Source organism: Oncorhynchus tshawytscha, linkage group LG24 (genome assembly GCF_018296145.1).
Source record: "Oncorhynchus tshawytscha isolate Ot180627B linkage group LG24, Otsh_v2.0, whole genome shotgun sequence".
Taxonomy (NCBI): Eukaryota; Metazoa; Chordata; class Actinopteri; order Salmoniformes; family Salmonidae; genus Oncorhynchus; species Oncorhynchus tshawytscha.
In genome coordinates this window covers 31,459,334-31,486,701 of record NC_056452.1, presented here as the reverse complement: position 1 = coordinate 31,486,701, position 27,368 = coordinate 31,459,334, and the positions used below count along the sequence as shown (strand labels likewise).

General features: G+C 44.9%; 1 protein-coding gene and 1 long non-coding RNA gene across 2 annotated transcripts; both read left to right on the top strand.

The window, feature by feature from the left end:
* The first annotated feature begins 342 nt into the window (after positions 1-342).
* memo1 (mediator of cell motility 1) lies at positions 343-27,347 on the top strand. The gene is made up of 9 exons (XM_042305672.1): positions 343-842; positions 15,533-15,614; positions 15,837-15,905; positions 16,352-16,464; positions 20,676-20,787; positions 23,359-23,501; positions 24,570-24,646; positions 26,272-26,376; positions 26,707-27,347. The coding sequence occupies exons 1-9, from the start codon at positions 782-784 to the stop codon at positions 26,836-26,838; spliced, it is 894 nt and encodes a 297-aa protein (XP_042161606.1). The 5' UTR covers positions 343-781; the 3' UTR covers positions 26,839-27,347.
* LOC121840721 lies at positions 23,794-24,264 on the top strand. The gene is made up of 3 exons (XR_006079854.1): positions 23,794-23,969; positions 24,053-24,163; positions 24,204-24,264. It is a non-coding gene; the product is annotated as an uncharacterized LOC121840721 (long non-coding RNA).
* Positions 27,348-27,368: the final 21 nt, after the last annotated feature.

Below are 27,368 nucleotides of genomic sequence, written 5' to 3'. Positions count from 1 at the left end.
CACGGCAAAAGGGCTCTTTTTGAATAGCTTTAAAACGTAATAACTATTCTTTGTTACGATATCTATTTAAATATTTCATGGGAAGAAATTAAGAAATATATCATATTTGTTATGCCGGTGAACCGACTCTTTCTACAGCTGGGTCATAGCCACGCCTAACACATGTTTTTTTAACGAATCGTTTCACATGCTCTTCGAGCAGCCAATCCACGCAGCCTTACGTCATTTTTAGTAAACGTTTAACACCGCCTTATTACCTGCCATCAAGAAGCAACCAATCCGTGTGAAGTAAAATTTGGTTCCGGCCAATGGCTGGTTGTTATTTACTTGGAGTCGGATCTAACGAAAGCAGCAGGCGTTAAAAGAATCTGATGCACAGTGAGCTACTAGCTATCCCGATTTATGTCATACCGGTTTTAGTCAAGTCAAAGGGTGTTATTTATGACAACCAACTGACAACACTGCATTGAGATTTTGTTCATCCGTAATTATCGTTTAAAAGTATTGTATTTTAAAGTAGTCTGCTGGCTAACTATCAAATAGAAGCACTCTTCTCAGCATTTTTTTTTATCTAACGTTAGCTGGCTGGCTAACTTCCTATTTTTTTTTTTTTTTTTTTTTTTTTTGCATTCCTTCTTTGTCTTAGTCGACGTTTTGTTTTTGTTGGTGGTTTCTATCTGGCCAGTTGTTTTTCCTCTATCCCTCCCCCCACTCCCGGAGTTTTTACTTTTTCTACCTGACAAGGTTCCAGTTTACCAAGATTGGCAGCTCCGGAGTTAAGATGTCCAACCGAACAGTGTGCAGAGAAGCAAGTCACGCTGGCAGTTGGTACGCCGCCTCAGGTATAGAACCGAACCGGGGGAATGGGCCAGAGACCAGGGAAGTTGCTAGCAGGGTTATCTAACCTAGCTAGCTAGCAGACTGGTCTCTGTAATGTTTGGGCTGTTGTCCAGGGGGGTTGCTAGCTGGGTTAGCTAACCAAGACTGGTCTCTGTAATGTTTGGGCTGTTGTCCAGGGGGGTTGCTAGCAGGGTTATCTAACCTAGCTAGCGAGCAGACTGGTCTCTGTAATGTTTGGGTTGTTGTCCAGGGGGGTTGCTAGCTGGGTTAGCTAACCTAGCTAGCGAGCAGACTGGTCTCTGGGTTGCTAGCTGGGTTAGCTAACCTAGCTAGCTAGCAGACTGGTCTAGGTAATGTTTGGGTTGTTGTCCAGGGGGGTTGCTAGCAGGGTTAGCTAACCTAGCTAGCGAGCAGACTGGTCTAGGTAATGTTTGGGTTGTTTTCCAGTGAAGTTGCTATCAGGGTTAGCTAACCAAGCTAGCTAGCTGACCTGTCTTTCAGGGGCTGTTGTGAGGGGTAGTACCTAGTTAGCAGGGTTACTATAGCAAGCCTACCTAGCTGCAGACTAGTCTCTCTGGGCTGGTGTCCTGTAAATTATTTTACAGAGTTACACTTCATATACGGAAATCAGTCAATTGAAATAAATAAATTTATGTCCTAATCTATGGATTTCACATGACTGGTAAAGGAGCACAGAAATACTACTCAGTTTCATCAGCTTTCATGGTCTCAGATGCTGGCTGGCGTGGTTACATGTGGTCTGCGGTTGGACATACAGCCAAATTCTCTAAAATCAGCGGCTTATGGTAGAGAAATTAACATTACATTCTCTGGCAACAGCTCTGGTGGACAATCCTGCAGTCAGCATGTCAATTACACGCTCCCTCAACTGGAGACATCTGTGGCACTGACATAACTGCACACTTTAGTGGTCTTTTATCACCCCCAGCGCAAGGTGCACCTGTGAAATGATCATGTTATTTAATCAACTTCTTGATATGCCACACCTGTCAGGTGGATTGATTATCTTGGCAAAGGAGAAATGCTCACTAACATGGATGTCAACAAACATGTGCACAATTTGAGCTAAATAAGCTTTTTGTGCATATGGAACATTTGAGATCCTTTATTTCAGCTCATGAAACCAACACTTTATATGTTGCATTTATATTTTTGTTCAGTATAGATGGGTTGCTAGCTAGTTGACTAATTGAGGAGGATAGCAGAAGGAGGAAGGAAAGGACAAACCGTGCTCTCTCCGTTGGTTGAGAGCAACAAAACCTGCAAATTTTTCTTTTTTCTGTCCTGGCGAGATGAAATGGCCTGGTCATATAAACCTTAGATTGCTGATATTACGTATTGGCCAGTGAGAGGCTTTGAACCACCAGTCCACCATATTGGCACCCCCAGTAGGAGCAGTCCTCCATAGGAATGGATGGAATTCTATAGTGTTTCAAGGACAAAATCTCATATATTTAAGTATTTTTGTTGTAGTAGGGACAGTAGCATTAATAATCTAAAATTATACTCCAGGAAAATGTTTTTACATGTTTTCTATTTTTTTGTTGAGCTCACATGTTACAAACATGCATTAATCTGTCTGTAATATAATATATAAAACGAATGTAGACATTCATGAATTCATTTCTATAGCTTCCAAAAATATTTTTTACAATAGGAGGTGTACCAAGATGGAGGCACTGTGGCTTCAACACAATGGTGAGGGAGTACAAAGATGGAGGCACAGTGGCTTCAACACAATGGTGAGGGAGTTCCAAGATCGAGACACTGTGGCTTCAACACAATGGTGAGGGAGTACCAAGATGGAGGCACTGTGGCTTCAACACAGAGCCCCCTATGGAGCAATTTCAGTGCCAAAAGAAACTGCATTTGAATTCAATATTTTTTAATTTGGATATTGAATTTTAATGTAATAGTTTGGAAATGCACAAATTTTCTAATTTAAATCATAAATGTAACTTGTATTTCATGGTTTGAAACTGAATTGAATTAATATTGCATTCAGTTTTTAAATGTCTAATTACATTTTGAAATTCAATAATTATTCAGTTTCAATATGGTAAATATTACATGCATTATTTGTATCGAGTTTCAAACTATAATTTCAAGTTTCTCAAAGTGTAATTTATTTTCTTCCAATGACATTGGCTCTAGCGTTTGAACCGTTTGCCTATCCGCTGTTATGATCCCATTTCTGAAAGACTCTCTTAGCCTTCTGTTCCCCTCTATAGACACGTTATAATGGAGTGTGAATAGCCCTGTCATAGCCCCATAACACTCCCTAATTCATCTTGATCTTGTGACTGACTGACTGGGTGTGAACCAGGTACCCTTTGACCTCAAAAGAGACAGAATCAATGCCTAGGCTTTAGCTCAGTAGGCTAACCGTCTTAACCCAGTCAGTCACATTACCCCTTTTATAATGAGTACTCTTGCAAGAGACTTGTCTAGCCAACACGTCTTCAGGTCTCGGCCAAGTAACCCATCACACAAGCGTGGGTCACCAAACCGCACTATTTTCTATTTTGATGACTAACCTTGCTAGATCTTGAAGGGATTAGTGTAGCAGATGAAATCTGTTACTCGCTAAGTGAGCAGCATGTCGTCCTTTAACTTCCAGATCTCATCCCTACCGGTTATAGTCAATAACATCAAAGGCTGCACTGAAATCTAACACTATAGATCCCACAATTCTATTATCGATGTATTTCAACCAATCATCGGTCTATGTCAGTGCAGTGCATTCTGTAAGTCTGTCAATTTGTTTACATTGCATCTGGTTGAACACCATTTATTTATTTACATTTCTCCAGAAGTTTGATAAGAGTTGGCAGCAAGCTGATTGGTCGGCTGTTAGAACCAGTACTTTACTATTCTTGGGTAGGGGAATTCTCTTCTCCCTGTAAACCAGCGCGCTGTTGCATACAGACTAAAGCTGTGCCCTATAGGGCAAGAGTGTGGAAACACACACTCCTCAGTCCTATAGCTCCGTAACATCATGCCGGTACACATCAAATCACCGTTTGTTATACTGACCCGTGTGGGGTAGAGCTCCTCACATAAGTCATCACGGTCTCTATTCCATGGTCTTTATTCCATGGTCAGTGGGTCTTTATTCCAACGGTCTTTATTCTGTGGTCAGTAGGTCTTTATTCCGTGGTCAGTGGGTCTTTATTCCGTGGTCAGTGGGTCTTTATTCCAACGGTCTTTATTCCGTGGTCAGTAGGTCTTTATTCCGTGGTCGGTGGGTCTTTATTCCGTGGTCGGTGGGTCTTTATTCCGTGGTCGGTGGGTCTTTATTCCAACGGTCTTTATTCCGTGGTCAGTGGGTCTTTGTTCCGTGGTCAGTGGGTCTTTATTCCGTGGTCAGTGGGTCTTTATTCCGTGGTCAGGTGGGTCTTTATTCCGTGGTCAGGTGGGTCTTTATTCCATGGTCAGGTGGGTCTTTATTCCGTGGTCAGGTGGGTCTTTATTCCGTGGTCAGGTGGGTCTTTATTCCGTGGTCAGGTGGGGCTTTATTCCGTGGTCAGGTGGGTCTTTATTCCGTGGTCAGGTGGGTCTTTATTCCGTGGTCAGGTGGGGCCTTTATTCCGTGGTCAGGTGGGGCCTTTATTCCGTGGTCAGGTGGGGCCTTTATTCCGTGGTCAGGTGGGGCCTTTATTCCGTGGTCAGGTGGGGCTTTATTCCGTGGTCAGGTGGGGTCTTTATTCCGTGGTCAGTGGGTCTTTGTTCCGTGGTCAGTGGGTCTTTGTTCCATGGTCTTTATTCCGTGGTCAGGTGGGTCTTTGTTCCGTGGTCAGTGGGTCTTTATTCCAACGGTCTTTATTCCGTGGTCAGTGGGTCTTTATTCCGTGGTCGGTGGGTCTTTATTCCGTGGTCAGTGGGTCTTTATTCCGTGGTCAGTGGGTCTTTATTCCGTGGTCGGTGGGTCTTTATTCCGTGGTCAGGTGGGTCTTTATTCCGTGGTCAGGTGGGTCTTTATTCCGTGGTCAGGTGGGTCTTTATTCCGTGGTCAGGTGGGTCTTTATTCCGTGGTCGGTGGGTCTTTATTCCGTGGTCGGTGGGTCTTTATTCCGTGGTCAGGTGGGGGCCTTTATTCCGTGGTCAGGTGGGTCTTTATTCCGTGGTCAGTGGGTCTTTATTCCATGGTCTTTATTCCGTGGTCAGGTGGGTCTTTATTCCGTGGTCAGGGGGTCTTTATTCCGTGGTCAGGTGGGTCTTTATTCTGTGGTCAGGTGGGTCTTTATTCCGTGGTCATGGGTCTTTATTCCGTGGTCAGGTGGGTCTTTATTCCGTGGTCAGGTGGGTCTTTATTCCAACAGGTCTTTATTCCGTGGTCAGGTGGGTCTTTATTCCGTGGTCAGTGGGTCTTTATTCCAACAGGTGGGTCTTTATTCCGTGGTCAGGTGGGTCTTTATTCCGTGGTCAGGTGGGTCTTTATTCCGTGGTCAGGTGGGTCTTTATTCCGTGGTCAGGTGGGTCTTTATTCCGTGGTCAGGTGGGTCTTTATTCCGTGGTCAGGTGGGGCTTTATTCCGTGGTCAGGTGGGGCTTTATTCCGTGGTCAGGTGGGGCCTTTATTCCGTGGTCAGGTGGGTCTTTATTCCGTGGTCAGGTGGGTCTTTATTCCGTGGTCAGGTGGGTCTTTATTCCGTGGTCAGGTGGGTCTTTATTCCAACGGCCTTTATTCCGTGGTCAGTGGGTCTTTGTTCCGTGGTCAGGGGTCTTTATTCCGTGGTCAGGTGGGTCTTTATTCCGTGGTCAGGTGGGTCTTTATTCCGTGGTCAGGTGGGTCTTTATTCCGTGGTCAGGTGGGTCTTTGTTCCGTGGTCAGTGGGACACTTGGACTCCATCACTTTGTTACCTGTGGTCAGGTGGGTCTTTGTTCCGTGGTCAGTGGGTCTTTATTCCAACGGTCTTTATTCCGTGGTCAGTGGGTCTTTATTCACTCCCTTGGTCAGTGGGTCTTTATTCCTTCCAACGGTCTTTATTCCGTGGTCACTCCCTTGGGTCTTTATTCCGTGGGCTCCTTCCCTATATCTGTCTTTTTTCCCCTGGGCTCCTTCCCTCAGGTGGGTCTTTATTCCGTTTGGCTCATATCTGTGGCTCCTTCCCTATATCCGTGTCAGGTTTGGTCTTTATTCCGTCACTCCCTTTGGTTCCTTCCCTAGGTGGGTTCTTCCCTATATCTGTCACTCCCTTTGGTTCAGGTGGGTTCCTTCCCTATATCTGTGGTCAGGTGGGTTCTTTATTCTGTCACTCCCTTTGGTTCCTTCCCTATATGGGACACTCCCTTTGGTTCCTTCCCTATCACCTCCTTTGGTTCCTTCCCTATATCTGTCACTCCCTTTGGCTCCTTCCCTATATCTGTCACTCCCTTTGGCTCCTTCCCTATATCTGTCACTCCCTTTGGTTCCTTCCCTATATATGTCACTCCCTTTGGTTCCTTCCCTATATATGTCACTCCCTTTGGTTCCTTCCCTATATATGTCACTCCCTTTGGCTCCTTCCCTATATATGTCACTCCCTTTGGTTCCTTCCCTATATATGTCACTCCCTTTGGTTCCTTCCCTATATATGTCACTCCCTTTGGCTCCTTCCCTATATATGTCACTCCCTTTGGTTCCTTCCCTATATATGTCACTCCCTTTGGTTCCTTCCCTATATATGTCACTCCCTTTGGCTTCCTTCCCTATATGTCACTCCCTTTGGTTCCTTCCCTATTGATGTCACTCCCTTTGGTTCCTTCCCTATATATGTCACTCCCTTTGGTTCCTTCCCTATATCTGTCACTCCCTTTGGTTCCTTCCCTATATCTGTCACTCCCTTTGGTTCCTTCCCTATATCTGTCACTCCCTTTGGTTCCTTCCCTATATATGTCACTCCCTTTGGTTCCTTCCCTATATCTGTCACTCCCTTTGGTTCCTTCCCTATATATGTCACTCCCTTTGGTTCCTTCCCTATATCTGTCACTCCCTTTGGTTCCTTCCCCTATATATGTCACTCCCTTTGGTTCCTTCCCTATATATGTCACTCCCTTTGGTTCCTTCCCTATATCTGTCACTCCCTTTGGCTCCTTCCCTATATCTGTCACTCCCTTTGGTTCCTTCCCTATATCTGTCACTCCCTTTGGTTCCTTCCCTATATATGTCACTCCCTTTGGTTCCTTCCCTATATATGTCACTCCCTTTGGTTCCTTCCCTATATATGTCACTCCCTTTGGTTCCTTCCCTATATATGTCACTCCCTTTGGTTTCCTTCTGTCATATATGTCACTCCCTTTGGTTCCTTCCCTATATATGTCCCTCCCTTTGGTTCCTTCCCTATATATGTCACTCCCTTTGGTTCCTTCCCTATATATGTCACTCCCTTTGGTTCCTTCCCTATATATGTCACTCCCTTTGGTTCCTTCCCTATATATGTCACTCCCTTTGGTTCCTTCCCTATATATGTCACTCCCTTTGGTTCCTTCCCTATATATGTCACTCCCTTTGGTTCCTTCCCTATATATGTCACTCCCTTTGGTTCCTTCCCTATATCTGTCACTCCCTTTGGTTCCTTCCCTATATCTGTCACTCCCTTTGGTTCCTTCCCTATATCTGTCACTCCCTTTGGTTCCTTCCCTATATCTGTCACTCCCTTTGGTTCCTTCCCTATATCTGTCACTCCCTTTGGTTCCTTCCCTATATCTGTCACTCCCTTTGGCTCCTTCCCTATATCTGTCACTCCCTTTGGTTCCTTCCCTATATATGTCACTCCCGTTGGTTCCTTCCCCAGGCATCATTGTTTCAAGTCTGTGCGTTGTTCTTGTTTCTTGTTTTGTATTATGATTTCTATTCATTTATTTAACGTTTCACTTCCTGAACTTGCTTCCTGACTGCTAGCGTACATGCCAGTATTCCCTTTGGAACTCTAGTCTTTAGTATAGGTGTTAGTAGTATATTTTTCTTCTACTGTGTGTGTGTGTGTGTATATATGTGTGTGTGTGTGTGTGTATATATATATGTGTGTGTGTGTGTGTGTGTGTATATATGTGTGTGTATATGTCATAATCGTTCCTGCATACTGCTGTGTAAACTCACCTTGGTCTCCAGAGGAAATAAACTCTGTCTTGAATACAAACCCATGTCTACTTATTTGCTTTATTGACAGACTAATCTACGGTTTTATTGAATCATGTTTGCTTGCCAAGAAATACAAGATTAAATGATACACCAACTCCCTGCATCGTTTTGATTTAGCAGTACGATTGTAGGATCCAGGTGGGTGGGTGGGGAGGCTGTCACTGGGACGACAACCCAATATGGGATTAGGGGGGTTTAGCGGGTGGTATAGTGGAGAACAATTGGAGGTTTACTTAATAGCAGTGCAAATATCTTGGTACAGCAAAATGGACACTCATATTATGATAAATATAATTGAAACTTTGGCATCTCGTTATGGTGAAATAAGTTTAGCCAGTTATAATTGTAATGGCTTAGCAGAAAATACTATCAGTATTTATCTGGCTAAAAGAGAAGGGATATCATATCTGTTTAGATTTAAGTTGTGGATAAAGGACTGGGGTGGCGAAAATATATTTCTCCCAAACTATTCTGTCTAGGTATAGCAGATCCTCCTTATTGTATGGGACCCTTTTTTAAAATGTGCTTTTAGAGGCCATGCAATTCCGTGCTCGTCTTTAAAAAAAAAAGCATTTTAGGTCGGGTTTATATTAACGATGCAAATAGGGGGACTAAGAGTTAGACAGCAATAAAAACTGAACCATAGAGGCAGAGAATAAGTTAAGAGGAGAAACAAAAAGGAATGGAGGAACTTATTCAAGAAAGATCATGGGTAATATATTATTTTTTTTAAATAAAGTGAACTGGATAAAATGAGTCACCCATGATTCACCGAACTAATTTTTGAAAGAGGAAGCAGAGTACTTGTAAACATATGTTTTCGTTTCAGTCTCTATCTCCACTAACCAAAGTACTTGTATGTTTCAGTCTCTATCTCCACTAACCAAAGTTAATTGTAAGGATTTGTGTTCTATTTAATAATGTAAAATGAACATCTGTACGGAAAGACTCATGTGAAGGACGAATTACAGAGGAGGAACTGCTTGACGCGATTAAAGCCTTTAAGTCTGGGAAAACTCCAGGGCTGGATGGCATACCAGTGGTAGTATACCAAACTCCAGGTCTGGATGGCATACTGGTATGGGTCTGGATGGCACACCAGTGGTAGTATACCAAACTCCAGGCCTGGATGGTCTGGATGGCATACCAGTGGTAGTATACCAAACTCCAGGTCTGGATGGCCTGGGTGGCATACCAGTGGTAGTATACCAAACTCCAGGCCTGGATGGCAAACTCCACCAGTGGTAGTATACCAAACTCCAGGCCTGGATGGCATACCAGTGGTAGTATACCAAACTCCAGGCCTGGATGGCATACCAGTGGTAGTATACCAAACTCCAGGTCTGGATGGCATACCAGTGGTAGTATACCAAACTCCAGGTCTGGATGGCTGGATGGCATGGCACCAGTGGTAGTATACCAAACTCCAGGCCTGGATGGCATACCAGTGGTAGTATACCAAACTCCAGGTCATGTGGTAGTATACCAAACTCCAGGCCTGGATGGCATACCAGTGGTAGTATACCAAACTCCAGGTCTGGATGGCATACCAGTGGTAGTATACCAAACTCCAGGTCTGGATGGCATACCAGTGGTAGTATACCAAACTCCAGGCCTGGATGGCATACCAGTGGTAGTATACCAAACTCCAGGCCTGGATGGCATACCAGTGGTAGTATACCAAACTCCAGGCCTGGATGGCATACCAGTGGTAGTAGTCATTGTTGTATTGGCCTGTTCAGATTGATGTGTTCAGATTGGGGGGGGGATCTATTTAATCCATTTTAGAATAAGGCTGTAACACACATGTGAAGGGGTCTGAATACTTTCTGAATGCCCTGTACACAACAGCTAGTAATAAGCATTCTATAGTCGCCCTCTTGCAGATGTTTGTCCTGGAAAGACCATGAAGACTGACCGTGAGGATGTGTAACCATACAATAAACCATGTGCTACTAAAGCTGGTGTTATCAGCAGCAGGGTTAGTCTGTACACAGTAGCCAACATTTGACTGCTTTGTCCCTATCAATACACACTCAAACAAGGCACTATATCCACCCCCCTCCCCCCTCATGTCAATATATAATGCGTACTGACTGACCTTCACACACAATACTCACGTCCAACAGACACCAGTCAGTCACCCACACCATACCCTTTTACGAATACCCCCTTTTCTCCAATTCAAGCCTTACATGAACCAATCAGCTAAGCGATTCCATGCTCAGAAATAATACAGAAACGACGACAGCAGAAGTTGCAGTTGAATTGTAGACTCGCCCAACAGAACACTTGACTATGCGTAGTTCCAGTGTATTTATTTGCTCGCCAGGTGAGGTGATCGAGAGGTGACTTGCGTTAGTTCTTGGTGCTGAACTTGACGTTGATGCCGCTGCGGATATTGATGAGAGCGGACTCTAAATAGAGTCGTTAGTTAGCTAGCTAACGGTTACAGTGCCTTCAGACTTCTTGACCTCCTGTAAATGTGTTTACAGCCTGAATTTTAAAAAGGAAGACATTTTTTTTTTCTCTCTCCCTTAACCGTCTACAAACAGTACCCCATAATGATAGTGAAAACGTGTTTTTAGAAATTTTAGGACTTTTTATTGCCTATGAAATATCTCATAAATATTCACACCCCTGGGTCAATACTTTGTAAAATAACCTTTGGTAACGATTACAACTTTGAGTCTTTCTGGGTAAGTCTGTAAGAGCTTTCCACTCTGAATTGTGCAACATTTGCCCGTGAAATGCTCAAAAGCTCTGTCAAATTGGTTGTTGATCATTGCTGGACAGTCATTTTCAAGTCGATTTAAGTCAACTGTTACTCAGCCACTCGAACATTCACTGTCTTCATGCTAAGCAACTCCAGTGTAGATGTGGCCTTGTGTTTCAGGTTAATATCCTGTTGAAAGGTGAATTCATCTCCCGGTGTCTGGTGGAAAGCAGACTGAACCAGCTTTTCCTCTAGGATTTTGCCTGTGCTTAGCTTCATTCCATTTCTGTTAATCCTGGAAAAACTCCCCAGTCCTTAACGATTACAAGCATACCCATAACATGGTGCAGCCACCACAATGCTTGAAAATATGGAGTGTGGTACTCTGTAATGTGTTGTATTTGATTTGTCCCAAACACAACTTTTTTGCAGTATTACTTTAGTTCCTTGTGGAATATTTGTATTGGATACAGGCTTCCTTTTCACTCTGTAAATTAGATTCGGTTTGTGGAGTAACTATACAATGTTGTTGATCCATCCTCAGTTTTCTCCTATCACAACCCATTAAATTCTATAACTGTTTTAAAAGTCACCATTTGCCTCATGGTGAAATCCCTGAGAAGTTTCCTTCCTCTCTGGCAACGCAGTTATCTTTGTTAGTGACTGGGTGTATTGATACACCATCCAAAGTGTAATTAAAAACTTCAGCTCAACGGGGTGTTCAATGTCTGCCTTTTTTTCCTTTTCTTTTTTACCCAAATACCAACGGGTAGAGTTGGAGTTTATTTGTTAGGAATTGGAAAACGTCCCTGGTCTTTGTGGTTGTCTGTGTTTGAAATTCACTGCTCGACTGAGGGACCTTACATATAATTGGATGTGTGGGGTACAGAGATGACATGGTCATTCAAAAATCATATTAAACATGTAATTACAGTGGTATTATTACAGGCAGAGTTCCTCTGTCAAGTGTCTGTTCTTTTGTCCATCCTAATCTTTTCTTTTTATTGGCCAGTCTGAGATATGGCCTTTTCTTTGCAACTCTGCCTAGAAGACCAGCATATAGGAGTCGCCTCTTCACTGTTGACGTTGAGACTGGTGTTTTGTGGGTACTATTTAATGAAGCTGTCAGTTGAGGACTTGTGAGGCGTCCGTTTCTCAAACTAGACACTAATCTACTTGTCCTCTTGCTCAGTTGTGCACGGGGTCCTCCCACTCCTCTTTCTATTCTGGTTAGAGCCAGTTTGCGCTGTTCTGTAAAGGGAGTAGTACACAGCGTTGTACGAGATCTTCAGTTTCTTGGCAATTTCTCACATGGAATATCCTTCATTTCTCAGAACAAGAATAGACTGACCAAGTTTCTGGACATTTTGAGCCTGTAATTGAACCAACTGTAGCTCCAGATACTCAACTAGTCTAAAGAAGGCCAGTTTTATTGCTTCTTTAATCAGCACAACAGTTTTCAGCTGTGCTAACATAATTGCAAAAGGGTTTTCTAATGATCAATTAGCCTTTTATAATTATAAGCTTGGATTAGGCCCCCGCAATATGCAACTTTTCAGGTAAGTTAGGAACAAATATATACAGGCAGTTAGGAAAGCAAAGTGAAGGCTAGCTTTTTCAAACAGAAATTGCATCCTGTAGCACAAACTCGAAAAAGTTCTGGGACACTAAAGCCCATGGAGAATAAGAGCACCTCCTCCCAGCTGCCCACTGCACTGAGGCTAGGAAACACTCACCACTGATAAATCCACAATAATTTAGCATTTCAATAAGAATTTTTCTACAGCAGGCCATGCTTTCCACCTGGCTACCCCTACCCCGGTCAACAGCCCTGCACCCCTCCACAGCAACTTTCCCAAACCTCCTCCATTTCTCCTTCACCCAAATCCAGATAGCTGATGTTCTGAAAGAGTTGCAAAATCTGGATCTCTACAAATCAGCCGGGCTAGACAATCTGGACCCTCTCTTTCTAAAAATTATCTGCCGAAATTGTTGCAACCCCTATTTACCAGCCTGTTCAACCTCTTTCGTTTCGTCTGAGATCCCCAAAGATTGGAAAGCTGCCGCGGTCATCCCCCTCTTCAAAGGGGGAGACACTCTAGACCCAAACTGTTACAGACCTATATCTATCCTATCCTGTCTTTCTAAGGTCTTCGAAAGCCAAGTGAACAAACAGATCACCGACCGTTTAGAATCCCACCGTACCTTCTCTGCTATGCAATCTGGTTTCAGAGCTGGTCATGGGTGCACCTCAGCCACGCTCAAGGTCCTAAACGACATCATAACCGCCATCGATAAAAGATTGTACTGCAGCCGTATTCATCGACCTGGCCAAGGCTTTCGACTTTGTCAATTACCACATTCTTATCGGCAGACTCAACAGCCTTGGTTTCTCAAATGACTGCCTCGCCTGTTTCATCCAACTACTTCTCTGATAGAGTTCAGTGTGTCAAATCGGAGGGCCTGTTGTCCGGACCTCTGGCAGTCTCTATGGGGGTGCCACAAGGTTCAATTCTCAGGCAACTCTTTTCTCTGTATACATCAATGATGTCGCTCTTGCTGCTGGTAATTCTCTGATACACCTATACGCAGACGACACCATTCTGTATACTTCTGGCCCTTGGGACACTGTGTTAACTAACCTCCAGACGAGCTTCAATGCCATACAACTCTCCCCCCGTGGCCTCCAACTCCTTTTAAATGCAAGTAAAACTAAATATATGCTCTTCAACCGATCGCTGCCCGCACCTGCTCGCCCGTCCAGCATCACTACTCAGGACTGTTCTGACTTAGAGTACGTGGACAATTAGAAATACCTGGGTGTCTGGTTAGACTGTAAACTCTCCTTCCAGACGCTTTAAGCATCTCCAATCCAAAATTAAATCTAGAATCGGCTTTCCATTTCGCAACAAGCATCCTTCGCTCATGCTGCCAAACACACCCTCGTAAAACTGACTATCCTACCGATCCTTGACTTCTTTGATGTCATTTGCAAAATAGCCTCCAACACTCTACTCAACAAATTGGATGCAGTTTATCACAGTGCCATCTGTTTTGTCACCAAAACCCCATATACTACCCACCACTGCGACCTGTATTCTGGCCCTCGCTTCATATTTGTCACCAAAGCCACTGGCTCATGGTCATCTATAAGTCTTTGCTAGGTAAAGCCCTGCCTTATCTCAGATCACTGGTCACCATAGCGGCACCTACCCGTAGCACACGCTCCAGCGGGTATATCTCACTGGTCATCCCCAAAGCCTATTCCTCCTTTGGCCGCCTTTCCTTCCTGTTCTCTGCTGCCAATGACTGGAATGAATTGCAATAATCACTGAAGTTGGAGACTCATATCACCCTCAGTAACTTTAAGCTTCAGCTGTCAGAGCAGCTCACAGATCACTGCACCTGTACATAGCCCATCCAACTCCCTCATCCCCATATTGTAAAAAAACAATTTTGTTCCTTTTGCACCCCAGTATCTCTATTTGCACATTCAGGTCACAGACGTGCTCAATGAGATTGAGATCCGGGTTCTTCGCTGGCCATGGCAGAACACTGACATTCCTGTCTTGCAGCAAATCTCACACAGAACGAGCAGTATGGCTGGTGGCATTGTTATGCTGGAGGGTCATGCCGGAAGGGAGGAGGATGTCTTCCCTGTAACGCACAACGTTGAGATCGCCTGGAATGACAACAAGCTCAGTCCGATGATGCTGTGACACACCGCCCCAGACCATGACGGACCCTCCACCTCCAAATCGATCCCGCTCCAGAGTACAGGCCTCGGTGTAACGCTCATTCCTTCGACGATAAACGTGAATCCGACCATCACCCCTGGTATACAAGACCACCACTCGTCAGCGAAGAGCACTTTTTGCCAGTCCTGTCTGGTCCAGCGACGGTGTGTTTGTGCCCATAGGTGAAGTTGTTGCCGGTGATGTCTGGTGAGGACCTGCCTTCCAACAGGCCTACAAGCCCTCAGTCCAGCCTCTCTGAGCCTATTGCGGACAGTCTGAGCTCTGATGGAGAGATTGTGCTTTCCTGGTGTAACTCGGGCAGTTGTTGATGCATCCTTCACCAATCCCGCAGGTGTGATGTTCCGATGTACCGATCCTGTGCAGGTGTTGTTACACGTGGCCTGCCACTGCGAGGACGATCAGCTGTCCGTCCTGTCTCCCTGTAGCGCTGTCTTCGGCGTCCCATAGTACGGACATTGCAATTTATTGCCCTGGCCACATCTGCAGTCTTCATGCCTCCTTGCAACATGCCTGTTCACGCAGATGAGCAGGGACCCTGGCCATCTTTCTTTTGGTGTTTTATCAGAGTCAGTAGAAAGGCCTCTAGTGTCCTAAGTTTTCATAACTGTGACCTTAATTGCCTACCGTCTGTAAGCTGTTAGTGTCTTAACAACCGTTCCACAGGTGCATGTTCATTAATTGTTTATGGTTCATTGAACAAGCCTGGGAAAACAGTGTTAAACCCTTTACAATGAAGATCTGTGAAGTTATTTGGATTTTCACGAATTATCTTTGAAAGACAGGGTCCTGAAAAGGGGGCATTTCTTCTTTTTTTTTTGCTGAGTTTGTGTGTGTTATATATGAAACAATTAGACTTTGACATTATGGGGTATTGTGTGTAAGCCATCGACACAATCTCAATGTAATCCATTTTAAATTCAGGCTGTAACGCAACAAAATGTGGGAAAGGTCCAGGGGTGTGAATACTTTCTGAAGGCGCTGTATAAGTGTGGTTGGCTACAGCAGAAGACTAATTTCTGTTTCGTATGAAGTGTAATTCTCTTTAACTTGTTTCCCCCTCTTCCCTTTCTGCAGGCTCCCAGCTAAATACACAACTAGAAGGTTGGTTGTCTCAAGCACAATCCACGATCAGCCCCGCTAGAGCCATCATAGCACCGTAAGCACCCTGATGATTATAATATCTCAGTCACGGCCTCGTCTTGGTCATCAAGAGTCACTCCTAAATATGATTTGATAACGGTGCATGAAGGACTAAAATGTGTACGTGTTGATGGGGGGGAGGTCGAACATCCTCAAAGGATGTCATGTTTTGTGTTGTTGTAATGGTGTCTGGCCTGCCATGATGTCATTTCCTCCTAACAGACATTTGTGTTTTCAGGCATGCTGGATATTCCTACTGTGGTGCTTGTGCTGCACACGCCTACAAACAAATAGACCCTTCTGTCACGTAAGTCATTTACCACGTCTCGTTTAGTTACGTTAAAAATGTCCAGGGAACTTTCTTAACGGAACAGCTTTTGTCAGTAACCAAATTAATTTCCGTGTAAAGTATAATAATATTATATCGAAATTTTAGCTGTTTTAAATGTATTGTTTTTTTTTTTTCTTCGTTTCTACATTTTCCCTCCTTATCAAACCTTAGATCTGCCTGCCCTGTTTCACCCTGAAGGAACTATCTGCCCCTTAGTTACCTCAGACAGAGAGTAGTTAGCAGTATTGGCCTAGCCTCTGTCACAGCCTCACCTTGGAACTACGTGAGCGACGTGAGCGAAGCCTGCTGGGCCGAGGCTACTAATGGCCCGATGACTGGGTCCACTGAGCTGCTATGCTAATGTGAGTCAGGGAGGTAAAGGTGACAGAGTGAGGTGACGGACTCCTCTCTTCCCCCTGTAGTCGCAGGGTGTTCATCTTGGGCCCGTCTCACCATGTTCCTCTGTCCCGCTGTGCCCTGTCCTCTGCTGAGGTTTATAAAACACCTCTCTACGATCTCAGGATTGACCAGAATGGTAGGTACATACATACATACATTCATTCATTCATTCATTCATACATACATTCTATTCTGTGCCCTGTCCTCTGCTGAGGTTTAAAAACACCACTCGGCAATCTCTGGATTGACCAGAAGGGTAATTTTCTAATTTTCCAAATAACCCTGTTTTGATGTTTCTGTGTATTTTGTTTTAAACGGTGAAGCTTGACATGTGTAGGGGGGGGCTGGGTGGGCGTAAATGTCCTCAGTGGACCCAACCATCTGACTGACGCTGCCAAACAAGCTGCAGTGTGTCTAGTAGGCCCGGGTATGTATTGTGGTTTTGGGATCGCGGCCCGGTGTATGTATTGTGGTTTTGGGATCGCGGCACGGGGTATGTTTTGGGATCGCGGCACGGGGTATGTATTGTGGTTTTGGGATCGCGGCCCGGGGTATGTATTGTGGTTTTGGGATCGCGGCCCGGGGTATGTATTGTGGTTTTGGGATCGCGGCCCGGGGTATGTATTGTGGTTTTGGGATCGCGGCCCGGGGTATGTATTGTGGATCGCGGCCCGGGGTATGTATTGTGGTCGCGGCCCGGGGTATGTATTGTGGATCGCGGCCCGGGGTATGTATTGTGGATCGCGGCCCGGGGTATGTATTGGGATCGCGGCCCGGGGTATGTATTGTGGATCGCGGCCCGGGGTATGTATTGGGATCGCGGCCCGGGGTATGTATTGTGGTCGCGGCCCGGGGTATGTATTGTGGTCGCGGCCCGGGGTATGTGTTGTGGTTTTGGGATCGCGGCCCGGGTATGTTTTGGGATCGCGGTTTTGGGAACGCGGTTCTGTTTCGGTACAGCGGGAAAATTAAATTCCAAAAGTTACTGTAGTTCATTTTAGTTTAAGAAAATACAAAGTGTTGGTATTCCTGATTGTGAAGACACGATTACTCATCAACAACACTGAAATAAAATGCAATTATGCATGTGCATAGGTTGTAAAGTTTTCCTTACAGAGACAAAAAGATGTACACTTGTTACTCTCGTAAAGAGGTCTGTACCATGCTACTTCTCACATCCCACTCTCCAGGGTAATGTGAAGTACCTCTCTGTACCCCATTGAGGTCCATCCATCTGTAGTAAGCCCAACACAGGGTAAATTGGCCAATTCCATGACAACTTAGCATTCTTCTATAGAGCAGGTACTTCCTGTTTGCTGAAATGGATGGGGGAGGGAAGTTCGTAACGTGGCTCGAGTACTTTAACGAGATACCGAAACTCCTATTCTTCTCACCCACTGAGAGTGGACGCATATCTGCGGCTATAAACATAGCTATCGATCTTCTAATTTCTTTGGCCTGGTCAGAATTGGCTGTGAAGGGCTGCTTGGTTGCAGAGGGGAGATGGTGTGTCATTTTTGTGTTTCCGTCTTGCTCCTGTGGAAGGATACTGGGGGGGTGATGTCGTCCCAAATGTGTCAACGTGTTGGAGGTGTCGGCAGCTGCGCAGGCTATTCTGGTTGAGCGTATCCACAACTTTCTGTCCATCGCCGTTGTAATCTACTGGGAACCCAAAATGTTCCCAAACTGGAGATTTAAATAGATGATGGAGAATCCTCCTGGTTTATCAACCCGACCACTCACCATGGTACAGAACTACATCCCGGCTGCACCTCACAAAAAGACAGTTTGAAATGTACCAGTTTAAGATTTGATTACAACGACTGTGTCAGCTCTAGTTGTTTTAACGGAATAGCCTGGAATGTTTTCTCAGCTTAGATGTACTGTTGACCTAATAGTGTAGTACAGTGTTTTGTTTGAATACACTACCGTTCAAAAGTTTGGGGTCACTTAGAAATGTCTCCTTATTTTTATGAAAAGTGGAAGGGGAAAATGGTCCATTCTTTTAAATAACATAAAATTGATCAGGCCAGTATCCGAGTCGTCTCTTCACTGTTGACATTGAGACTGGTGTTTTTTCAGGTACTATTTAATGAAGCTGCCAGTTGAGGACTTGTGAGGCATCCGTTTCTCAAACTAGACACTAATCTACATGTCCTCTTGCTCAGTAGTGCACCGGGGCATCCCACTCCTCTTTCTATTCTGGTTAGGGCCAGTTTGCGCTGTTCTGTGAAGGGAGTAGGACACAGCGTTGTACGAGATCTTCAGTTTCTTGGCAATTTCTCGCATGGAATAGCCTTCATTTCTCAGAACAAGAATAGACTGAGGAGTTTCTGACCATTTTGAGCCTGTAATTGAACCCACAAATGCTGATGCTCCAGATACTCAACTAGTCTAAAATACAACAGTTTTCAGCTGTGCTAACATAATTGCAAAAGGGTTTTCTAATGATCAATTAGCCTGTTTGAAATGATAATCTTGGTTTAGCTAACACAACGTGTCATTGGAACACAGGAGTGATGGTTGCTGATAATGGGCCTCTGTGCGCCTATGTAGATATTCCATTAAAAATCAGCAGTTTCCATCTACAATAGTCATTTTCAACATGAACAATGTCTACACTGTATTTATGATCAGTGTAGTCGTGGCGTACAAGGCAGCGTATGTATTCATTTGTGTTCACAGTGTGGACTGAACCCAGGTCCACACTGGTTATACCCCTAGTGTCTAAACTAATGACTCGTTGTAATATGCTAATTCAAACCTCACATGGCCAGTAATAATGAATATGTGTATATTGAATCCTCACCTCCCTCTAGTCTACGTTGACCTCCTGTATATTGAATCCTCACCTCCCTCTAGTCTATGTTGACCTCCTGTATATTGAATCCTCACCTCCCTCTAGTCTATGCTGACCTCCTGTATATTGAATCCTCACCTCCCTCTAGTCTGTTGACCTCCTGTATATTGAATCCTCACCTCCCTCTAGTCTATACTGACCTCCTGTATATTGAATCCTCACCTCCCTCTAGTCTGACCTCCTGTATATTGAATCCTCACCTCCCTCTAGTCTATGTTGACCTCCTGTATATTGAATCCTCACCTCCCTCTAGTCTATGTTGACCTCCTGTATATTGAATCCTCACCTCCCTCTAGTCTATGCTGACCTCCTGTATATTGAATCCTCACCTCCCTCTAGTCTATGCTGACCTCCTGTATATTGAATCCTCACCTCCCTCTAGTCTACGTTGATGTCCTGTATATTGAATCCTCACCTCCCTCTAGTCTACGTTGACCTCCTGTATATTGAATCCTCACCTCCCTCTAGTCTATACTGACCTCCTGTATATTGAATCCTCACCTCCCTCTAGTCTACGTTGACCTCCTGTATATTGAATCCTCACCTCCCTCTAGTCTATGTTGACCTCCTGTATATTGAATCCTCACCTCCCTCTAGTCTATGTTGACCTCCTGTATATTGAATCCTCACCTCCCTCTAGTCTATGTTGACCTCCTGTATATTGAATCCTCACCTCCCTCTAGTCTATGTTGACCTCCTGTATATTGAATCCTCACCTCCCTCTAGTCTATGTTGACCTCCTGTATATTGAATCCTCACCTCCCTCTAGTCTGTTGACCTCCTGTATATTGAATCCTCACCTCCCTCTAGTCTGTTGACCTCCTGTATATTGAATCCTCACCTCCCTCTAGTCTTTGACTGAATCCTCCTGTCTTTGCTGACCTCCTGTATATTGAATCCTCACCTCCCTCTAGTCTATGCTGACCTCCTGTATATTGAATCCTCACCTCCCTCTAGTCTATGTTGACCTCCTGTATATTGAATCCTCACCTCCCTCTAGTCTATGTTGACCTCCTGTATATTGAATCCTCCCTGTCTATATTGAATCCTCACCTCCCTCTAGTCTATGTTGACCTCCTGTATATTGAATCCTCACCTCCCTCTAGTCTGTTGACCTCCTGTATATTGAATCCTCACCTCCCTCTAGTCTATGCTGACCTCCTGTATATTGAATCCTCACCTCCCTCTAGTCTGTTGACCTCCTGTATATTGAATCCTCACCTCCCTCTAGTCTTTGCTGACCTCCTGTATATTGAATCCTCACCTCCCTCTAGTCTATGTTGACCTCCTGTATATTGAATCCTCACCTCCCTCTAGTCTGTTGACCTCCTGTATATTGAATCCTCACCTCCCTCTAGTCTATGTTGACCTCCTGTATATTGAATCCTCACCTCCCTCTAGTCTATGCTGACCTCCTGTATATTGAATCCTCACCTCCCTCTAGTCTATACTGACCTCCTGTATATTGAATCCTCACCTCCCTCTAGTCTACGCTGACCTCTGGAAGACTGGGATGTTTGAGAGGATGAGTCTTCAGACAGACGAGGATGAGCACAGCATTGAAATGCATCTGCCTTACACTGCTAAAGCCATGGAGAGGTAAGACAGACTAACACACTGCAGCTATAAAGAAAAAAGGACCTGTCAAACGTCTGCTTCAATAATCACTAAGCCATCCATCAGTAGAGAGTACAGTAACAGAGGACTGAGAGGCTCTACAGACCTAGCCTGTCTGCCTGGGAGGGGTGGTGGTGGAAGCCAGCAGGGATTCATGACTGGTTTGTCTTGACATTTTGTTAAGCGCCCCCCAGTTCCAGGATGGTTTGAGTCTTTACTATGGCGTTTACTAATGAAGTAAGGTCTGCATGCTCAATTAATAGGCCCACTATATGAACACACACACACCTTTTATCAGGAATACACAACATGGCCAAAAGTATGTGGACACGCCTTCAAATTAGTGGATTTTTCAGCCACAAATGTTGCTGACGGGTGTACACTTGACTGTCCTGCACAGAGCTCTGACCTTAAACCCATCAAACAACTTTGGGATGAATTGGAGCCTCTGACTGTGAGCCAGGCCTAATCGCCCAACATCAGACCTCCCTAATGTTCTTGACTAACTCCATATTAATATCTCTCTCATCATCACTCAATGCCTAGGTTTACCTCCAATGTACTCACATCCTACCATACCTTTTGTCTGTACATTATGCCTTGAATCTATTCTACCGCGCCCAGAAACCTGCTCCTTTAACTCTCTGTTCCAAACCTACTAGACGACCAGTTCTTATAGCCTTTATCCGTACCCTTATCCTACTCCTCCTCTGTTCCTCTGGTGATGTAGAGGTTAATCCAGGCCCTGCAGTGCCTAGCTCCACTCCTATTCCCCAGCCGCTCTCATTTGTTAACTTCTGTAACTGTAAAAGCCCTTGGTTTCATGCATGTTAACATCAGAAGCCTCCTCCCTAAGTTTTTGTTTTATTCACTGCTTTACCACTCTCTGCCAACCCTGATGTCTTAGCCGTGTCTGAATCCTGGCTTAGGAAGACCACCAAAAACCCTGAAATTTCCATCCCTAACTATAACATTTTCTGACAAGATGGAACTGCCAAAGGTGGTGGAGTTAGCCTGCAGAGTTCTGTCTACTATCCAGGTCTGTACCCAAACAATTTGAGCTTCTACTTTTAAAAATCCACCTTTCCAGAAACAAGTCTCTCACCATTGCCGCTTGCTATAGACCACCCTCTGCCCCCAGCTGTGCTCTGGACACCATATGTGAATTGATTGCCCCCATCTATCTTCAGAGCTCGTGATGTTAGGTGACCTAAACTGGAACATGCTTAATACCCCGGCCATCCTACAATCTAAGCTTGATGCCCTCAATCTCACACAAATTATCAACGAACCTACCATGTACAACCCCAAATTCATAAACACGGACACCCTCCGTAGATATCATCCTAACCAACCTGCCCTCCAAATACACCTCTGCTGTTTTCAACCAAGATCTCAGCGATCACTGCCTCATCGCCTGCATCCGTAATGGGTCTGAGGTTGAACGACCACCCCTCATCACTGTCAAACACTCTCTGAAACACTTCAGCGAGCAGGCCTTTCTAATCGACCTGGCATCCTGAAAGGATATTGACCTCATTCCGTCAGTAGAGGATGCCTGGTTATTCTTTAAAAGTGCTTTCCTCACCATCTTAAATAAGCATGCTCCATTCCAAAAAATTAGAACTAGGAATAGATATAGTCCTTGGTTCACCCCAGACCTCACTGTCCTTAACCAGCACAAAAACATCCTGTGGCTTTCTGCATTCGCATCAAATAGCCCCTGTGATATGCAACTTTTCAGGGAAGTTGGGAACCAATATACACAGTCAGTTAGGAAAGCTAATGCTAGATTTTTCAAACAGAAATTTGCATCCTGTAGTACCAACTCAAAAAAGTTCTGGGACACTGTAAAGTCCATGGAGAATAAGAGCACCTCCTCCCAGCTGCCCACTACACTGAGGCTAGGAAACACTGTCACCACCAATAAATCAACTATAATTGAGAATTTCAATAAACATTTTTCTACGGCTGGCCATGCTTTCCACTTGGCTAACCCTACCCTGGTCAACAGCACTGCACCCCCAACAGCAACTTGCCCAAACCTCCCCCATTTCTCCTTCACCCAAATCCAGATAGCTGATGTTCTGAAAGAGCTGCAAAATCTGGACCCCTACAAATCAGCCGGGCTAGACAATCTGGACCCTTTCTTTCTAAAATGATCTGTTGAAATTGTTGCAACCCCTATTTACTAGCCTGGTCAACCTCTTTCGTATCGTCTGAGATCCCCAAAGATTGGAAAGCAGCTTCGATCATCCCCCTCTTCAAAGGGGAGACACTCTAGAACCAAAATGATTTTGGAATGAAATGTTCAATGAGCACGTGTCCACATACTTTTGATCATGTCGTGAAAATCTACAGAAATAAGACAGATCCTTCCTGTTTGAGTGTTTAATTAGGTGGGTTTAATTAGGTTGGGTTTAATACAGATACCTTCGGTTGGTTTACATGTGTTCAGTCCCTGTAACAGCTTCTACCATCTCGGTCAGGTAACTGCCCAGTGCACCACACCCATACAGACTTGTAATGACTTGTCTCTGGTTCCTACTGCAGTCATAAAGATGAGCTCAGCATTGTCCCGGTGCTGGTTGGAGCCCTCAGTGAGTCTAAAGAACAGGATTATGGGAAACTGCTCAGCAGGTATCTGGCTGATCCCTCCAACTTGTTCATCATCTCCTCTGACTTCTGCCACTGGGGTACGTACTGAACAGGACTGGTAGAGATCAATATATTATACCCTGTTCACACTACTGAGTTGCGCTAGTCTGGTTATACATCCATTCATCGTAGTTGCTGGAACTGTGCTGGGAAGACCATGTGAAAGAAAAGCCTGCACAGTTTGGTTCAGGACAAGTGATATGAAAAGCCAGCACAGTTTGGTTCAGGACAAGTGATATGAAAAGCCAGCACAGTTTGAAAAGATGAAAAGCCAGGACACCAGCACAGTTTGGTTCAGGACAGGTGAGATTTTTGGTTCAGGACAGATGAAAAGCCAGCACAGTTTGGTTCAGGACAAGTGAGATGAAAAGCCAGCACAGTTTGGTTCAGGACAAGTGAGATGAAAAGCCAGCACAGTTTGGTTCAGGACAGGTGAGATGAAAAGCCAGCACAGTTTGGTTCAGGACAGGTGAGATGAAAAGCCAGCACAGTTTGGTTCAGGACAAGTGAGGACAAGTGATTTGGTTCAGGACAAGTGAGATGAAAAGCCAGCACAGTTTGGTTCAGGACCAGCACAGTTTGAGGACAGGTGAGATGAAAAGCCAGCACAGTTTGGTTCAGGACAGGTGAGATGAAAAGCCAGCACAGTTTGGTTCAGGACAGGTGAGATGAAAAGCCAGCACAGTTTGGTTCAGGACAAGTGGTTCAGGAAAGTGAGATGAAAAAAGCCAGCAGGACAGGTGAGATGAAAAGCCAGCACAGTTTGGTTCAGGACAAGTGAGATGAAAAGCCAGCACAGTTTTGGTTCAGGACAAGTGAGATGAAAAGCCAGCACAGTTTGGTTCAGGACAAGTGAGATGAAAAGCCAGCACAGTTTGGTTCAGGACAAGTGAGATGAAAAGCCAGCACAGGTTGGTTCAGGACAGGTGGGATGAAAAGCCAGCACAGTTTGGTTCAGGACAGGTGGGATGAAAAGCCAGCACAGTTTGGTTCGAGACAATCTTGTGAAAGGGGTTCTAAATATAGAAACAATGGTTCTGTCTCCTTGAAAAACCCTCTCCTTCACGGTTGGGCCTGACTTTAATATATTTACCTCCTTCCCACAGGCCAACGGTTCCGCTACACGTACTATGACGAGGCTCAAGGAGAGATCCACAGATCCATTGAACACCTTGATAAAATGGTTAACACATTTTGATATTCAGTTCCTACCAAGTTGTAACATGAAACCCCTCTCCTTCCATGTATATAGTTAAGACATCACCACCTCTCTCCAGGGTTAGGGTTATATAGTTAACTATATCAGACTGGGTTCTAAACCCCTCTCTCTTGTCTCTCCAGGGTTAGGGTTATATAGTTAACCATATCAGACTGGGTTCTAAACCCCTCTCTCTTGTCTCTCCAGGGTTAGGGTTATATAGTTAACCATATCAGACTGGGTTCTAAACCCCTCTCTCTTTTCTCTCCAGGGTTAGGGTTATATAGTTAACCATATCAGACTGGGTTCTAAACCCCTCTCTCATCTCTCTAGGGTTAGGGTTATATAGTTAACCATATCAGACTGGGTTCTAAACCCCTCTCTCTTGTCTCTCCAGGGTTAGGGTTATATAGTTAACCATATCAGACTGGGTTCTAAACCCCTCTCTCTTGTCTCTCCAGGGTTAGGGTTATATAGTTAACCATATCAGACTGGGTTCTAAACCCCTCTCTCTTGTCTCTCCAGGGTTAGGGTTATATAGTTAACCATATCAGACTGGGTTCTAAACCCCTCTCTCTTGTCTCTCCAGGGTTAGGGTTATCAGACTGGGTTCTAAACCCCTCTCTTGTCTCTCCAGGTTTAGGGTTATATAGTTACCCGTATCAGACTTGGTTCTAAACCCCTCTCTCTCGTCTCTCTAGGGTTAGGGTTATATAGTTAACCATATCAGACTGGGTTCTAAACCCCTCTCTCTTGTCTCTCCAGGGTTAGGGTTATATAGTTAACCATATCAGACTGGGTTCTAAACCCCTCTCTCTTTTCTCTCCAGGGTTAGGGTTATATAGTTAACCGTATCAGACTGGGTTCTAAACCCCTCTCTCTTGTCTCTCCAGGGTTAGGGTTATATAGTTAACCGTATCAGACTGGGTTCTAAACCCCTCTCTCTTGTCTCTCCAGGGTTAGGGTTATATAGTTAACCATATCAGACTGGGTTCTAAACCCCTCTCTCTTGTCTCTCCAGGGTTAGGGTTATATAGTTAACCATATCAGACTGGGTTCTAAACCCCTCTCTCGTCTCTCTAAGGGTTATATAGTTTACTGTATCAGACTGCGTTCTAAACCCCTCTCTCTTGTCTCTCCAGGGTTAGGGTTATATAGTTAACCATATCAGACTGGGTTCTAAACCCCTCTCTCTTGTCTCTCCAGGGTTAGGGTTATATAGTTAACCATATCAGACTGGGTTCTAAACCCCTCTCTCTTGTCTCTCCAGGGTTAGGGTTAGTTAACCATATCAGACTGGGTTCTAAACCCCTCTCTCTTGTCTCTCCAGGGTTAGGGTTAACCATCAGACTGGGTTCTAAACCCCTCTCTCTTGTCTCTCCAGGGTTAGGGTTATATAGTTAACCATATCAGACTGGGTTCTAAACCCCTCTCTTGTCTCTCTAGGGTTAGGGTTATATAGTTAACCATATCAGACTGGGTTCTAAACCCCTCTCTGTCTCTCCAGGGTTATATAGGACTGTTAAACCCCTAGGGTTCTAGTTAACCATATCAGACTGGGTTCTAAACCCCTCAGTCTTGTCTCTCCAGGGTTATATAGTCTCAGACAGGGTATGGGCATTATAGAAACACTGGACCCCATGTCCTTCACCAACTACTTGAAGAAATACCACAACACCATCTGTGGCCGTCATCCTATTGGAGTGCTGCTAAACGTGAGTCGTAACGGGTACAACAGCGAGCATACGGGTACAACAGCGAGCATATCAGTATAGCCTCAGTCGTACGATAATCTGACATCTACAGTACACCTTCTGTTAGTTAAACAGGTATTCTTGCACAAAGGTCTGTGTCGGCATGCCTGTCTGACTGCTCCCGTGTCACGTGATGCCTGTCTGACTGCTCCAGTGTCACGTGATGCCTGTCTGACTGCTCCCGTGTCACGTGATGCCTGTCTGACTGCTCCCGTGTCACGTGATGCCTGTCTGACTGCTCCCGTGTCACGTGATGCCTGTCTTACTTACTTGATTGATTGTGTTTTCCAGGCCGTGTCTGAGCTGAGGAAGAGTGGAACAGAGATGAACTTCTCCTTCCTGAACTATGCCCAGTCGTCCCAGTGCAGGAACTGGCAGGACAGCTCTGTTAGCTACGCAGCCGGGGCCCTCATTGTACATTGATGTGGTCCCAAATGGCACCCTATTACCTATATAGTGCACTTCTTTTGACCAGGGCTCATGGTAGCCTTGTCCGAGCCGGAATGGCCCGTAGGTCAGGAGCCCATCTCCTGTTTCTGTAGCGGCGAGGCAGCTTGATATACAAGTACAAACCCTGGACAGGACGCTAGTCTATCGCAGGGTCCATAGGACTCTGGTCAAAAGTAGTGCACTGTATAGGGAATAGGGTGCCACTGCAGCTCTAAACCACCCAAACTTCTATCGCCATAACGATGATCTGGACTAGCCAATGAGGAGAGATATTATATTCACAGCACCCCCTACCTGCCCCCCTCAGTTGTGAGTCGGAGAGTTTTTCTTTGTCTTAAAACTTTTGCTTGGAGTGCAGTTGCAGTTTTTGAGATTGAAGGGAAGGAGTGTTATTTTGGCATGGAGCATGGATGGTTGTGGGGGAGGGGGGTGGTATTTGGGGCTCGTTAAGGGGAGTGTATTTGGGGCTCGTTTAGGGGTTTAAGGGGGGTATTTGGGGGTCT